The following is a 17,239-nucleotide window of genomic DNA, read 5'->3' as shown; positions in this document are numbered from 1 at the left end:
GCTGTTAATTTGAATTTGTTATTTATTAACGAATCCTGAAAAAAAGTATGATTTTTCCCAAAAGAATATTTGTTTTCTACATTGATAATAGGAAATTTTTCTTGAGCATCAAATCAACATGTTAAAATGATTTCTGAAGGATCATGTGACACTGATCATATGACACAGCTTTACATCACAGAAATTACATTTTAAAATATATCAAAATAGATATATTAAATTCAATTGTAATAATATTTCACAATATTACAGTTTTTCTCTATCTTGAACAAATAAATGGAGTCATAGTAAGCATAAGAGACTTCTGTCTAAAACATGAACAAACTTATTGACCCAAAACTTTTGAACAGTGGTGTACATATTTAAAATTTGCATAATATCTTTCTCTTCTGCAAAAACTCACCAAAGATATCTTGCACTACACAAATGTATGTCCTAAAACCGAAAACACATAGCTAGACCAAGGCCTATTGGCTTTAAAAAAAAGGAGGAACCCTTTATTATTCCTCACCTAAACCTGTTTCAATAGGAAACACATTAACATGGCTCGTCATATGCTTTTACTGGGCCTTTAAAGCCTCTGGATCTCAAGGGAATTTTACAGGCATTTCCTGCATAATTGCATTATGGTTATTGTCTATCCTTTGCACTAGTTTCTGTTCTGTTGTCTGGAGTGACACCTCATGTGTGAGTGTGAGTTGCAGCATGGCATGCTACAGGGGTGTTAGCGTGTTACTATCTGCTCTGCTGTAGCGTAGCACCTCGAGAGTGTGAGGAAAACCCACACGCACACGACTCAGATCCTTGCACGCTTTTGCCACAGAGCAGTTCATTTTTAACTCTCAGACACCCCCTATTTTTAGGCTGTTTTCCATCTTGCTTCATGTTTTGTTTAGATAAATGATGACAAATAAGGAATTTCCATGTGCTTCTTTAACCAGTTCCTGCTATTAGCTGTTCAATGTTTGTGTGTGTGTCCCTATGTGCAAAGATGTACACAGCCTAAGAATTTTTAAATGTTATATTCTGAATTGTTTTATTAGTCATTTTATAAGTGTGATACTGAGATGCTCTGGCTGTGCAGCACTTAGCGTGCCACTTAAAGGTAGGGTAGGTAATCCTTTTTCTAAAAAAAAAACATTCCAAATTTGTTTAAACTGTCTTTATATACCAATACATAATTAAAATGTAAGTACTCTGAAAAAGAAAATATAAAAATCGAGTGACTGTAGACCTTTTAATCTGCAATAAACACAGCTCATTATTTCCATTCACTCCACCCCCTCCCTTCTGAGCTCCTTCCAAAGCCACGCCCCCAAAACACATGAACGCGCGACGCCAAACGCTCAGGCTGGAACAAGACGCATTTATTACCTGAGACGAGTGGAGAGGAAGGAGCGCAGTACATACAGTGACATCATGTCAGAATCACATGTAATAAAATACCTAACTTTATCACTATGAATATAAACAAATAAGATTTCTTTTAGTACTCACTATCAAGCTAGCATATCGATAATGGTAAAGTTTCATTCGGTAACGAGCTATATTTATAAGGCAAAACTAAAAACAGGTTGCATTGATACACGTTTTTCCATTACCATCAGTTACACTGTGATGAAGGTGAATTTCGTGTAAGATTCATAACACTATACGGTGTTTTGCATGTAAGAGTTTCCATGATGAAAACATTGTTGACTCTAATGAAGACTAACGTACACTCCGAGTCTGGAGACAAGTACCGCATCGTCGGTTCGAGGACAGGTCCGGGGTCGAGGGCGAAGCAGAGGAGGTCGTTCAAGAGTGCGGGCAGGGTCCGAGGAAGTAGTTTTTGCCTTGTTTGCCTTCGCTGACTGCATATGCAGGTGCTTTGAGCTGAATATTTCCGGGAACGGTGACATGTGATGAGTGCACGCAGGGCAGCGCGCGCAGTGGGGCTCGGGCACGAGACATGAAGGCATCTGATTGGTTCTTTACATTCGCACCGAATGGCAGTGATTGGTCAGAGTTTTTACTGTCCTGCAGCTGCTACAGAGGTCTGATTTTTTTCATTCCTTTTTCTAAACAAATAATGTATTGACTACTATCAGGATGGAAGGACCATTTCACCCAGTATAAAAAAAAAGTGTTTCTGAACAGGATTACCTACCCTACCTTTAAGTTAATAATTAAGCTACCTATGACACTGCTTTACCATTTGTAGTATTGTGAGCGTTCTGATTTAATTAGCCAATTTAATGGATTAATTTATCTGTTCTAGTCATTGAAAGTTTTCTTTTCTTTCACTGATTCTTTTATTGCTAGGAGCTGCCAGCCAATAGTGTCCTACTGGTGTATCTCTCTGCCACTGGAGTTTTCCCCAATGGACGCTCTGAGTGTGAAGGTACGCCGAGGTGTTTTAGCACACTGTTGTTCTATCTGACATCACTGGATGATATGGAATATTGTTATCTTAAAATTTACATAAATACTAACGAAATAAGCACTTTTGGAATGCTGTTAAGCCAATCAATTGTAGGATTCGAAGACTTGTGTAATGCCATGTATGATGTTTACAAACATACTGCCATGTTCAAAACACATCTGCATTAGCACAGACTGATTCGAATCACTTGCCAGCCTTTTCTGTGCAAAGTAATATATAATCTTTTAAATCTTGAACATGTTAAGTGGGTATATTCTGCGTGAAATATCCATGCGAGAATCCATCAGCTAACGGCTGAGCACTTTTTTTTTTTTTTAGGAAATACCACCCACAGAAATGATATACACTAATGTTCAAAAGCATGGTTTCATATGATTTTTGTTTTATGTTTTAGTAAGAAGTCTCTTACGCTCACAATAATGCATTTATTTGATAAAAAATGCAGTAAATATTGAAAAATATTACTATTTAAAATAACTGTTTTAAACAGCCATTACTCCATTCTTCAGAAATCATTCTAATTTGCAGATTTGATGCTCAAAAAAAAATTCTTTTAATTTATCAATGTTGAAAATAGTTGAACTGCTTAATATTTTTGTGGAAATTAATTTATTTTAAATGGATTTTTTTTTTTGTAACACTATACATTTCTTTACTGTCAGTTTTAATTTACACAATTTAGTGCATCCTTGCTGAATACAAATATTAAAATCCTTATTTTTTTTTTACTGAACCCAGACTTTTGAACAGTGTTGGAAACGGAGAAACAGAATTTGATCCACTCAGAAAAGTAGGCCCACTGCAAAAAGAATCATGATGCTACATTTGGATGCATACGAGGAGGAGTAAGATCTGTCCCATCATTATTTCACATCACATTTAACATTTATTTACAGGTCCTTATGACTTTGGAGGTGTCCTGACCAATACTAACCGAGATGTGGTGAACGGTGAGATGGTGCAGAAGAGAAATCAGGCACAAAAAGAGATGCACTGGTGAGCCTTCATTGACACCCATTCTGTGCCAGCCTACTGTACATTGAAAGGATGTGCTTACTACACATTTGAGACATTGAGGTGTTATTTTAACACGCATACATGCACAAATGTGTGTTTTTCAGCCTCCACCCAGGAGACCTTTTCCCCTTCACCAGGAAACCTCTGTTTATCATTGTCGACTCATCCAACAGCACAGCTTATAAGGTGAGACATAAACTCTCTGTCTCCCTTTCTTTGTCATATGCTCACATTTGTTCCATCATTGCAGCATTCTGTGACATCATGAAGCCATTCATTATTCAAGAGCAGCCATGTGCTTGCTCTATAAGTGAGACAATCTAACTTATTTACTAGGATAAACACGAGAAGTAAGATACCTTGAATAGGTAGTTAAAACAGCTCTGTTGTAGTTTTTTATTATAGATTGATATGATCACCCTATGTTTCAGGTTTTTTCCTCTTCAACTGATTTTCTTTAGTTGTCTGCTTTGTTCAGTAATGGAGTGCCCCCTAGTGTACATTTATAACACATGAACCATTCACTAGTACTAGTAGAGTAAATTTATTATTATTAAAAATAATGTAAAACTAACTGTTTGACTTCTTCCTGTCTTTCCACAGAATTTCTCCAACCTGTTCGGCCAACCACTTGTATGCCTGCTTTCTCCAACAGCATATCCGAAGAGCATGCAAGGTCTCCTTTTTGTTTGTTTTGACATTGTGTTGAGAGAATAAAAAAAAAAAAAATATATATTTGCTAAGCTGTCTATTTTTTCCTATTTATTTTTTTACCCTTGAAGTAAGATTGTCTGTTATTATATTGATTATCTATTGTATTTTTATACTGTTGTTTTCTGTTTTACTCTCTTGTAGACCAATCTCAGCGTGGAAGTCTGTTTACTCTCTTCCTCTACAACCCCCTCATGGGCTTCCTGTCTGTCTGTGGACTGAGCAGCATGCGCTATGGATTGTGGGAAAAGGCCCAGGAACTCCTGCGGAAGGTTTTCCATGACATTGGCCAGATGATCACGAGTTCCCGAGTTATAGGTAATGCCAATATGTGCTGTTATCCCTTTACATTTGTTTTGTGCTTTTTTTTTATGCTTTCATACATTTTTATACATCATTGACTAGTTGGACCAATGGACAGATATATATTTCATAGTTTTCCTGATTACTGTCTTCCAGATCAGGCCTTTCTGCAGTTTTATGGCGATGAGTTTCTGCGACTGCTCATGATCCGTTTCGTGTTCTGCTGCACCACGCTCCGATTACACAAGCTCTTCCGGGTGAGTCTGAATTGGATGAATATTATATATGTTACTATAATAAACACAATTTGATCAATAATAATCAGTGAAATAATGGTCATATTTGTCTCACGAACCTGATATTAAAGCAACAATAAAAAAAAAAACATACATTTTAAACCATTTTGGGTATATTCACAAGTGTAAATATGCTGCACAGTTCAAACACATAAATAAATACTAAATATACTTTTAAATATGAGGTATTGCAGCTCATCTTTAAACTTCTTTAAACAAACTAGTCACATTTATTAATAGGCTACTATTCTCAACACTGAGATCTGAATCCAGTGTTTCTTGAAAGCTTGCCTTCAGGAAATTGACTTCAGTTGAGGTCCAGTATATATATATATATATATATATATATATATATATATATATATATATATATATATATATATATATATATATATATCACCTCTTTTTTTCTTTCTTAAATCTTTCTACTTAACTTATTTTATTTCAGTTATTTGCAACATTTCTAATTTTCGTTTAATAAAATACCTAAAACTAAAATTTTTATAAAAATAAAGAAATACAATTTTTTACTAATTATAAATAGCCAAAAAGAAAATGAAAAGAAAAATGAAAATGAAAGAAAATGATGCTACTTCAAAATATTAATAAATACTATAAAAGTATTTTAATAATATTTTATAAATACAATAAATAATAATACTTCACTCTTTGTATCCCACAATAATAATTATGATATATCCAAAGTCTTAGACATACAAAGCTGCATTAAACATATATAAATGACACTGAAAAATAATTTAAAATATAAATTTAATGTATTGTTGTTAACCTCCTGGTGGAACTACACACTCTCAGACTGAAAACTGCAGCCGCATTACCGAAAAAGATAGATGAAATAAATTCAGGTCCTCTGGAAGCAGAACCAACTGAAGTCAATGTCATATCAAAGGGCCTTTTTACACCTGGTCACTTTATGCGTTTTCTCTGAAAAGATAGCTTTCCAATCGTGAAAAGACCAGGTTTAAATGCCCTCCAAAACGCTTTCGAGACGCTTTTAAATCCAAGTGTAAGTGTAAATGGAACCGTTTTAAACAGTTCAGATAGCTATTCGATCAGTAAAAATGCATGAAGTGATCATCAGGTGAAAACATGCCCCAACATTTTTAGTGCCAAACCCTTTCAGATAAGTGTAATTTTAAGTGACAGAATAGAGCAAATAGAGATCACATTTATAAGACTACAGCAGTTTAACACAGTTTTTGAACCAATATTTTATTCAAGATGTTTTCACAAAGCAGCTGGATGAGGATGCTGTTTCTGTGCACGTTACAGGAAGCGAGGAGTTTTCCAGAATCGTACCCCCAGCTGCCGAAACAGGAGATGGTGGAGAGCAGCCTTCTACAGAAACATGTGCTAGAGCTGGCGGCCATGTTGGATGTGCAAAACCTCTTCTCTGATGGCTTGTTGGATAACTATTGACCACATGGTGGCACCATGCCAACTTCCAGACACACACACACACACACACACACACACACACACATACATACGCGCTCATGTCCATACACGGATACACAAGTTGTAGGTAGTTTCTTCTGAATAAGCTGGTTGTTTAACCTAATCTCATTTAGATCTAGATAGTTCAAGAGAAAATATCTCATCATTGTGGGCAGATATTTAGATTGTCTAGTTCACATGCATTTCTAGATTTTAACTAACTACACACACCCAGATGCAAAAGCGTTGCTCCCAACAAACAGGAGAACAAGGAGATTTACTACATGCATGTACCGTATGTGTACGAGCGCAGGCACACGGGCGTTCAGACCTGTTGAGGGAAGCTATCGCCGTTTCTGAAGGTGATTAGAGAGCACAAGATAACATAGGACACTTCAGAAAGAGATTTGGAAACATTTTTTAATGTCAATTGGTGTAATTCCAGGGAGATTCTTCCAAAAAGATGAGCCTAAGGCTTTGGCAAAACACATTTTGGAGAAGGAAGTTTGTTTTCCCTTCTCAACACTTTGCCTCTGCAACGTTTACACAATTTTTTCCGTAGGGAGCGTGCAGCATGTTTGCATTTATTTGCTCTGTCTTGCCTTTCTTGTTTGTTTTCGTTCATTAAAACGTGTTCGTTTTTCGTCTTGACACAAATTTCGTGGACTTTAGCCTGGCCTTTTGAAGGAGGTCCACCGCGCTGTGCCTCTTTTGGGTTATTTTGGTCATCAGCTAACTGGTCCTTAATTAATCGCTACGTTGACACCAGAATCTCCATTTTATCGAGCGTTTCTTCAAAAGAGATTATTTTTAGCATGCCTCAGTAGTGTGGTAAGCCCATACTTGCATAGCTGATGTAATAACCAAATGTCTTATTCCATGTGTGCAGTGGACACCAATAGCCAACAAAGTTCTCTTTTATAGTGTCAGAGATGTACAGGCGTACTCCTGTATATAAGTACAAATTTGTGTATATATCTATATATATATATCTCTATATATATATATATATATAAATATATGTATAGTTCTATAAGAAGTCAATGTGATGCAGAGAAGTGTGTCTGTCTGGGTTGTTTGTCGTGGCAGATCTGTGAAAAGATGACCCTCTGCATGTGACAGGGGCAGTGTTCTTTTGTCTAATCTGTGAATGGACCATGCCACTGTCTCAACTGCGCACCCTCCCGCCACTTCACACAAGTGCAGTCAGCTGACATTCCAAGGATCATGGCATAAGAGCGTCCCTCCTTCACGACCCATCTGTCTCAAGGACAAGTGCATTGCATCGGTCTAGTAAGAAGTGATGTGATCAGTGTTTCGTTCGGTTCATTACGTCACATTGTTGATAATTACGATGATAGCGGTTACAATAACAGCCTTGCACTTTACTTGCACTATTTAAGTTTTATTCTGATGTTATTTATTGTGCTGTTGGCAAGAGGCATGTCTGATAATTCTGTTATGACAAACTTTTGGCATAAAGCTCATCCCTTTCTCCGTCTGTGATCTCTGGTACAAAACAGCACACGATGACGGATTTTTCAACGTTTACCAACTCTTCCCCCGAGCTGCAGGTTTTATCAAGGCCATTCAAATAGGACCAAAAGATTCTTGCATGTGGAGAGCACAAGGTCCCGTAAAATACCGTCATCTCTCTCCTTTAGTCTAGTTTATATTTTTGCACGTTTTCAAGTCAAAGCTGCTTCCACGTGCTTATTTTAAAAAATAAAAATAATTCTCTTGTGTAAAAAGAGAGAAGTTTGCTAACGAACAAATCACTGCCAAACAAAATCAACTTTAACATGGAATATCCACTGCCCAAATTACGATCTTGCAGACACAAATTGTTTCATGGCCTAGCTTTTTTTTATTATTATTATACTGTTTTAGTTTGCCAAAAGGAGGAGGGCTGGATGGAGATGAAGAAGGAAACAGATGGTGGATGTCACCGTTTCCTCTCTGTCTAGTTGTCTAACCTTGACTGGTGGACTGTCAAATGTTTTTGCCTTATTTAATTTGTGTTAGTATGTGTGTATAAGTATCTTAACTTCACAGCATCCTATAAATTAGCTCTGTAAGTTCTCGCTCAGACTGTCCTGGGATAGTGCTGTATTCACATCACACCATTCATCTGAGAGCACAGGGGTGAATACGGACTTTAAGCACTTATATGTAAAATGTACCACAGCAGAAACGTACCAACTTACGATTTAGGGGAAAATGCAATACCCCTTTTTTTATTTATTTAAGTGTTTTCTTACCAATTGCCCACATTTCTGTAGTAGATGCATGTTATTTAGCAGATCTGTTAAATGTTGATGCCCCTTGCACCATTTTAATGAATGCTGTAAATGCATTAGCAGCCATGATTGGAAGGAACAGAAAGAAAATCAACTGCATTTGTTTTCTATTGTCAACATGGGGCCAGATCTAAGGTGTAGTAATGGTGATTTCTACCAGTTCCTACTGTTGTGGGAGGGAACATTTTCAAAAGTGATGTAATGGTCAGAATACTCTTTCTTTATAAGTTAAGGGGTTCTAGAGTTGCTAGTTGAACATACTTGCATTGTCCAATTGTCATGTGTTTTTAATCACTTAACTGTTTTGTCTTATCTGTTGCCAAATTATATTTGATGTTTGTTGTTAAATGCAGAGAAAAAAAAAAAAAGTGATGAAACCAAAACATGCAAGCTTTTTGTTTTTAAGAATGCTATTTAAGAATATTAAAAAGTTTATGACTGTTTTGCTTAATTTTTGGTGTTCCTTAATACATTCTATGAGTAAATGTGCACTAAAACAACTGATACAGAAATTATTAAGAATAGGTATCATGTTATTTTAGATCAACATAATTTAAACTATAGGTTTAATTTTGGGGGGGCTTAATTTTAGATATTTGTTTATGCTCATTTCATCCTTTAAATTGGATTATCATTTACTTAACATCTCTAAAACACTAATAATTTAACGCTTGAATTCTTTATCAAATCTCAGAATTAATATTCATTTAAAATCCAATATCCAATAAATGTTGTGATTCACTTGAAGCATTTAAATTGCTGATTTTAACATTTAGTATTTTATTTAGACAAAATACTGTATAATGTAATAGACCATTTATCAGTTATTGGTTGTAACAAAATTTGAATATCAGTGCATCCCTAATTAAGACTCCAAATATTCAATTCAGCCCATACACGTGAAAAAACATTTGACATTTATAGATGAATACAGCTCCTGGTCCTTGTGCCGCCCAGCAGTGAGATTACAGCACTCTGTTCCATGAATGATATCCCTGGGGCTCTAGTCTTGGCATGATAGAAGTTATCAGTATTACATCCTTCAGAATTCTTTGAAGACCCCTTTATCTTCTTTTCCTGATATGCATTATCTTAATTACCCTGCCCTTCCTGCTTCTGTAGGTCACCATCCCGATACAACTGTCAAACAGGTTAGACAAGTCTGTTGTACAGTATTACCATTTTATTATGTGGCCGATGAGGTAAGTTATGTTCATACTCTGTATAAATCATATATTAAAATTAAATCAAACACAGATGACAACATAAAGGAGATCCATTTATTTTATTGTAGCAGGCACTTTACAATGATCCCCACTCTACCCCTTTGGTGTACATCACTGGTTCCATTATTAAATTTCTGCACAAAAACAAAACAAAGGAGTATGGGACAAAGATGTGAATTAAAATAAGAAAATAAAACGGATTAAATCTTACTAATCAAATAACAACCTCATATGTACTGACTCGCTTTTGATGCTCACACTCACCTGATCTTTATTCACCTCATGTTACTTATAGCACGTACACCGGGATTGTTTTGTTTTCCATTTTTTCCCTCAAAAAACCATGTCGGATTGAAATCTTTTTTTTTTTTATGCCAGTATATCATAGAATAATTTATGATATATTGACATATGAACGTTGCTTCACTTTTACACAAGCATATTTTTTTCAGTTTGAAACAAGTGCTTTGTTGTTTCTCTACCGTTTACAGTTTTTTTTTTTTCTTCATCAGGGCAGTAGCATTCAAAACGATGGTCTCTTGTTCTTTCCTTTAAGTAACAGGCAAACCTGCCTCATGTCCTCTGCGTCTCTTAGCGACATTGTTTCCAGGTCTGCTCAGGTAGTCATACAGTCTTCCTGGCTGTCAGAACTCGAACAATAGAGCCTAGTCCTCCAATGGCAAATGCCTGTTATAAAAGATAGGGAGAAGAAAAAAACAAACATGCATCCCACATTAAAGTTACGTTTTATTCATGTTATATATAGCCCACTAAAAATGTGTATTACATATCTGATGGTTTTGTACCTACATTGTGAACTACTGACTGAAACATGACAAATTGACTGAGTGAACAAAATTCTTGGGTTTACCTTTTCATGCCACTGCAGCAATATGGCACTGCTATTTTCTACGGGCCTCTCAAAGCCTTTGTAGATATACTTCATAAGAAGATCGACTCCATTCTTGTCGAGAGATTTTACAGCGGGCTCTATATCGCTGCCCTTAAATGATGTCAGAACCTTCAATACCACAGTCTGAGCTCTTTCCTGGGAATGAAAGACAGAAAAGATGCCGTATTTCAAGAAACTGTGCAATCTGTGCTCTATATACTTCATTGTAAAAATGTGTTTTTGTTAAAACTGTCTGTACCTTTATTGCAGGGTTCTTGCTGTTGATTGGAGGGTTCCTAAGAGCAATATGAAGGGCTGCCATCATGTCCCCTGTGCATTAGAGCTGGTTAAGGAAGACAATCACTAGCCTTAGCTCTAATCATACAGTAAATTAGAAAATTAAGCTTTAAATTTTGCATAAGCTGACTAGGGGGAACTAGGTTTCTCGGATGAAGATGTCACAAATATATACACACGCACACTCAAGCTGAACCCTAAGGAATTTCTCAAAACAAATGATTCTTTTAGACGGGACTAAACTCTCAGGAACACGGATGATTGATTGTCTGGTACGCTGAAGCAGCTTGCCACTACATTCTCCAACAACTGTGAATGACACAGTGCATTAATATGAGAGAGAGACGGCTATCCCTAGTTTAATTTCAGTCTCTAAATGAATTAATATCAATTTTTAATCTAACTATTCAAATTTTAGACGCTGTGACCTCATTAATAAAAATAGAAAGCCTCAAAATAGAAGCAAAACAGAGAACACTCTTGAGTCTCAAGCCACTCGTCTTCAGCGTCCTTGTGTTCCAGAATATTTTCTTCTTCATCTGGGAACTTCTTGTCCCCAGATGTCCTTTTCTCTTGCTGTGCTGAGGACGTTCCACTTAAGTTTGGAATTACATATCCATCACCGTATTTCTTTTCTAAATTAAAGCATTGTAATATGAGTGTTCGTTTTTTAATTGCAGTATAAATTAACATTTCACTCTCAAATATTCAGAAACAAAATAAAGACATTAAAATAAGACATAAAAGGACGTTTTCACGACAAACACCATGAAAGATTTTACCAGATGACTCTGTCCACATGTTTTGAATTAAGTTGTCAGAGATACCCTAACATTTACTGCTTAAAGACAACCGAACACACAAAATAACCAGTCTCAGAGAACCATAAATGAGAATTCAAAAACATCTAATAAACACTCCACTCTGGAACATCCATCCATTAAAAGTTTGGGGTCAGTAGGATAGTTTTTTGCAAGAAATGAATGATTTTATTCAGCAAGGATGCATTAAATTGGTCAAAAGTGACATTAAAGACATTTATAATATTACAAAATATTTCTATTTCGAATAAATGCTGTTATTTTAGAATCCTAAAAAATAAAAAAGTGTGTCATCGTTTTCACAAAAATTAAGCAGCACAACTTTTCAGAATCGATAATAATGGTAATTGCTTCTTGAGCAGAATTTTTGCATATCAGAATGATTTCTGTGACATGTGACAATGATTTCTGTGACACTGGAGACGAGTAACGATGCTGGAAATTCAACTTTTCCATCACAGGAAGAAATTACATTTTGAAATATATTAAAATGGAAAACAGTCATTAAATTGTAATAATGTTTCACAATGCGTAATAGTGAAATAGTTTTTCATAAATATTTTTATTTTTTATTTTTTAACCCCCTTTCTACCCCGCATCAAGAGTGTGGTAAAAGCATGTACTGCCAGGGATTAATTCAAAACGCCAACAAACTCAACAGGGAGCATGTAAGGTTCCTTTGGGACCTCTTGTTTTTCAAAGTGCGGCTCAGCGCTCTATAATAACATCTTGCAGTTCAGCAAGATCAAGCCCCACTGCACAGAAGAAGTGCTGCGAAACAAGTCAGATACTGATGCCCACCAGTCAGACAGACCATCACACTCAAAAGCTGCACATCTAGCCTGAAGGTCTCACATTAGAGGGCCTTCACATGATACTCTACTGTCCATAGAAACGGTTAATGAGTGCTTATTACAGGTTTGAGACCATAAGTGAGACACACTGGAACAGTGAATCTCCTAGTTGTGGCGTGTGAGAGTAAACTCTGCATAAAAGATTCAGTCTCACGGGTTTCAGCTGTTTCACCAAATCAACTCAAGATAACATCAGCAGGAACTTACTAAACCAGGTACCACGGTAGAGCAGAGAGGAAGAGGAAGCCTGATGCAAATCAAGAGGTCTCAGGGCAGTGGCACAATGAGGGGAGAAGCCACGAGGTGACGGGCCTCAGATATGGCAGCCAAATTTCATTTCACATCCTGCCAGGGCCAAATCCCAACCCTTTAGACAGCTCAGAGAGGGTAGTAACAGCAGAATGAATTATCACATTATTGGCAACAACTTTTCATCCAAAAACTAGAGATCATGTTCAGGCACATTTCACCTGTGAGCAAAACTGGCACCATGGAGATCACAAACAAACAGGAAGATCACAGAGACAATCACACCATTGTATACCTCAGTCTATACAGTACAAGGAAACAAATGGCAACGTGACAATAGCGTGTGGATTCACAACCCTCCTTAACAGGTTTATTTACAGTGACACAATGCAGACGACTGTTTGCTTCAAATGCCTATTATGATGAGCGCGGTCTAGCCTAATTGGAACACTGTGACAGAATGATGTATCTGAAATGTCAGACCGCTCTTGTTCTCAACAGCTGAATAAATGAATACAAGAATACATTATACTATATAAAATAAAAGTTGATATTCGGTCAGTTGAATTAAATTTTGAAACACAAGCCACTTGAGAAACATTTCACTGCTTCAAAAACATAGGCTACGCTACCCATCAAGTGTTGAATGCAAATTAACTATTTTTATCCTATTGGTTACATTTGAAATCAAAGGATATTTTGAGTTTTAAGGGTCTAAAAAGAGTTTCTGATATATTTTATACAGAGTTCTCAAGTGTAAATAATTTCATTTTTACATGCCTGTTGTAAACATTCACATGACCCGAGCGGTTACTTCCAATTTATGTCTCTAAAAGATAATGTCTGTCTGTTAAAGCTCCATAAAAGGTATTTAAAATGTCATAATAAAAATTGTGTAAAATTATGATTGCTCAGTCTCATAAAAAGGACACATAAACATGTCAGTAGTCACATTATGTAACCAGTGGAAAAACAGTTCCATTTAGAATAAGTAACTTATGGATTTTAATGTACTGTTACATTTAATGATCCCCCTTCACAGATGACTATTCAAAAAAAGTTAATGTATTGTTTTCATCTTTCCTTATTGAGCAACTGGCCTTTAGGAATTTATAGTTGTTACCAGGCATAAATATGCTTTCACTAACTTTAAAACCTTTTAAAAATGACACGACATTTGTTTCACTGGCCTATCCAAAGAATAAATATATATATTAATTTCGCTAGCCAGCATTTTGAATTACATTAATTATATCAGCTATAAAGTTAACTTTCATCTATAATATTACGTAAACTATAATTATTCTAAAATGCTGCTTTGGTGCTTAAGAAACATTTCTTACAATTAGCAATGTTAAAAACAGCTGCGCTGCTTGATATTTTTATGGAAACCATGAAGCATTTTATACTTGTAACTTATAAACTATAACAATTGTGTCGTTGCAGCTTAAATGAACACAAAACTACGCGATGTTAAAATCTTGTAAACAGGCAGCACAATCATCACGTCATCATGCCCTAGTACTGTACCGAGCGAGGCGCGCGCTCATGTCACACGGGCTCACGTTCATGTCTCAATCCCCCAAAACGTTGCGCTCAAATTAAAGGATATTGCCTGATAAGGTTGTCGACTTCCGCCGCATCAGGTCCTTGCTGGTCTGCAGCCTCATCGTGATCGTCCACGAATTTATTCTCGTCGAATTCATCAATGTCCACCTTTCTGAAGCGCGAAGACAGCGTGTTCTTGGCCATCGGGGCCAGTGTCACTCACCAGCGGTCCCGTGTGCTGTAACAGCGTCTGTGCTCCGATGGGAGATTTCAGTCTCTGGTTATAGTCGACGTCAGAGACACCACATTTAAAAATACATCCAAAGATGGACGAATAGATTAGTCAAAGTGGGTTGCGTTCAGCGTATTATACCGCCACACACCAGCACATGAGCTGTTTCAGTGTATACCGATGATGCAGAGCTGCATATTTAATATGAAAGGTGTGATAGCAAAGCTTGAGTTCTACTGCCACCTGCTGAGTAGGAGTGTGTGAAGTGATTTTACAGTTAAAGGAACAGTTCACCCAAAATTAAAACTGTCAATATTTACTCTGGAGAATATTTAGGATATATACAACCAATATTCACTTTCTGTAGCCTACGTCTTTTTTTCCACAACCAAAGTCATCATTCACTTTCTTTGCATATTTTTTTTCCCACGCGATGAAAGTGAATCCCTTAAAGGGGTAGTTCACCCAAAAATGAAAATGTTGTCATTATTTACTCACCCTCAAGTTGTTCCAAACCTGTATGAATTCCTTTCTTCTGCTGAACACAAAATACGTTGTTGAACACAAAAATAAGATATTTTAAAGAACGTTTTTAACTGGACAGTTGCTCCACAGTAGGAAAAACAACACTATCCCTTTAAGTAAATTTTTTTCTAAATAGCTATATTTCACCTTCTCCACAGTGCAGATTTTTTTTGTTGACTGAAGTTTAGCTTTAAGTTAACTCATTTATACCCAAAGTATGCCCAGTAAGCACATGTGTTTTACTCATGTAAAATGTATCTGGAATGAAATAGTTTTCATAAAAAATTTTTTTTTTAAATGTATTTGTTCAATTCTTGGTCGCAAATTGTAACCGGTGGAAAGCACACGGGCAAAATAACCAATAATGTTCAACTAACCAGTAATGTATTTTTATTTAAATTTTTTTTTTTTTTTTTTTATTAATGAAATAGTATAAAGCAACATAATGCAACTAACTATTGCTGAGTATTTCAAGTCCTGTGATCATATGGCACAGACAGAGTGATCTTTTGAATACATTAATAACAGACCTAAATATTACAAATTTATGGTAGTTATATGTTTATTATGACATCTTTTTTTAGATGCTTCCATTCTGTTTGTGGAGCTTTTTTTGACAGACACAGACATATACACATGAAATCAAGATAGTCTGCACATTATTAGTTGATAACTAAAGTACGCCAACAATTGTTGACTTTTCGAACAAAATTCAGTCTCATATGTAAATGTGGAATGAGGCGTTTGACCGATTCGAATAGGGCATACTATACTAAATCACTCAATGTTTAAAATAGGAAAACATGAAACGGGTCAGTGAATTATTGTGATCAGACAGAATGTGAAAAAGAAAGGTTCAAAAGTATTAAGGAATTAAGAAACATCGGTGTTGATTTACATTAGGCTATGATTATTTACAGTAATATAAAAAGCCTTTTGAAAGAGCATGCAGAACAATCTAAAATATATAGTGCTATTATAAAATATATTAAAGAAATAGGATTAGACTGCAGAATTTAGTGTTATGTATTTTTTTTTTATTTATTTTTTTAGTGCTCCACACTCCAGTCCAGTTGGTGGCGGTAATGCACCGAAAGTTGGTTTGCCAACCACCATATAACACCATTAGAAGAAGAAGAAGGCGTTAGTCCGCTAGAGGGCGCTAAATACGTCGCTTAATTCTGAGTCTGCGCAGCCAGCATGTTATTAATAATTTTACTAATAAAATATTCACAGATGGTTCAAAGAACCCGAAAAATGGACATACAGGTGCTGCAGTGTACATCCCACAATGTGGAAAATATATCAAGAAAAGAACAACAGATAATCTTTCAGTTTATACTGTAGAACTGGTAGCCATTAGGCTATATTGGAATATAAGAATATAACCCAAAAAATGTTTTAGTTGCATCTGATAGTTTGTCTGCACTCACAAGCATAAAATCAGGTAAATTATGCAGGCCTGATATGCTAATTGAAATACATCAAACAATATACAGATTAAATAATAAAGGGTTGAGTCTATGGTTTGTTTGGGTTCCTGCACATGTTGGTGTGAAAGGAAATTAAGAAGTGGATATGTTGGCTAAACAATCTCTTAAATCACCAACAGTAGATTTGCAGATTGCATTAAGTAAAACTGAGGCTAAAGCAATCATAAAAGATCAAACAAAAAAAATATGGCTGGAATATTGGGATATTAGTGATACAGGAAGACATTTGTATAGTATTCAAAACTCTTCTGGCATGAAAAGGGAGATGACGAGTAAAAAGCAAAGTGAAGAAAGGATTATCACTCGTCTCAGAATAGGACATACAGGGCTCAACAAGACACTTCATCTATTAGGTAGACATATGAATGGAATGTGTTTACATTGCAATCAACCAGAATCTGTCCAACATGTGATGATGGATTGTTATGAAGCCTATAATGAAAAGGAAAGGAAGGAATTAAAAGAAGTACTAGAAAAATTAAAACTAAACTTCACTTTAAAAAACATCCTTGGAACAGCATTGAAACGGGTTTATATATATATATATATATATATATATATATATATATATATATATATATATATATATATA

The 17,239-nt window shown here is 35.8% G+C and overlaps 2 protein-coding genes across 6 annotated transcripts in view; one reads left to right on the top strand and one right to left on the bottom strand.

Annotated features, from left to right (window-relative positions):
* scai (suppressor of cancer cell invasion) overlaps nt 1-8,961 on the top strand; it is a 36,857-nt gene extending 27,896 nt beyond the window's left edge. For 4 of the 5 annotated variants that reach the window (XM_082169953.1, XM_082169951.1, XM_082169952.1 and 1 more), the window contains exons 11-17: nt 2,305-2,383; nt 3,322-3,421; nt 3,547-3,628; nt 4,046-4,118; nt 4,298-4,471; nt 4,613-4,713; nt 6,046-8,961. In XM_082169953.1, coding sequence (XP_082026079.1) covers nt 2,305-2,383; nt 3,322-3,421; nt 3,547-3,628; nt 4,046-4,118; nt 4,298-4,471; nt 4,613-4,713; nt 6,046-6,192 — 756 coding nt within the window. In that variant the 3' untranslated portion in view covers nt 6,193-8,961. The remainder of the gene's footprint in view (nt 1-2,304; nt 2,384-3,321; nt 3,422-3,546; nt 3,629-4,045; nt 4,119-4,297; nt 4,472-4,612; nt 4,714-6,045) is intronic. The other variant, XR_014206084.1, reaches the window with a different exon arrangement.
* An 815-nt stretch (nt 8,962-9,776) lies between these two features.
* Nucleotides 9,777-14,835, bottom strand: arpc5lb (actin related protein 2/3 complex, subunit 5-like, b). The gene is made up of 4 exons (XM_082169956.1): nt 14,462-14,835; nt 10,888-10,960; nt 10,608-10,784; nt 9,777-10,423 (listed from the first exon to the last, which is right to left on the bottom strand). The coding sequence occupies exons 1-4, from the start codon at nt 14,599-14,601 to the stop codon at nt 10,361-10,363; spliced, it is 453 nt and encodes a 150-aa protein (XP_082026082.1). The 5' UTR covers nt 14,602-14,835; the 3' UTR covers nt 9,777-10,360.
* Nucleotides 14,836-17,239: the final 2,404 nt, after the last annotated feature.

Source organism: Leuciscus leuciscus, assembly GCF_965113295.1.
Source record: "Leuciscus leuciscus genome assembly, chromosome: 5".
Classification (NCBI taxonomy): Eukaryota; Metazoa; Chordata; class Actinopteri; order Cypriniformes; family Leuciscidae; genus Leuciscus; species Leuciscus leuciscus.
Note: the sequence above shows the minus strand (reverse complement) of the source record. Positions and strands in the feature narration are given on the sequence as shown.

What these genes read in the sequence shown, in the direction of transcription:
- arpc5lb (XM_082169956.1), bottom strand. Translation starts at nt 14,601, where the DNA reads ATGGCCAAGAACACGCTGTCTTCGCGCTTCAGAAAGGTGGACATTGAT. An exon ending in GCAAGAACCCTGCAATAAAG is followed by an intron (nt 10,785 to 10,887) that starts GTACAGACAGTT and finishes TTTCATTCCCAG; the next exon opens with GAAAGAGCTCAGACTGTGGT. An exon ending in TGCTGCAGTGGCATGAAAAG is followed by an intron (nt 10,424 to 10,607) that starts GTAAACCCAAGA and finishes CTTTTATAACAG; the next exon opens with GCATTTGCCATTGGAGGACT.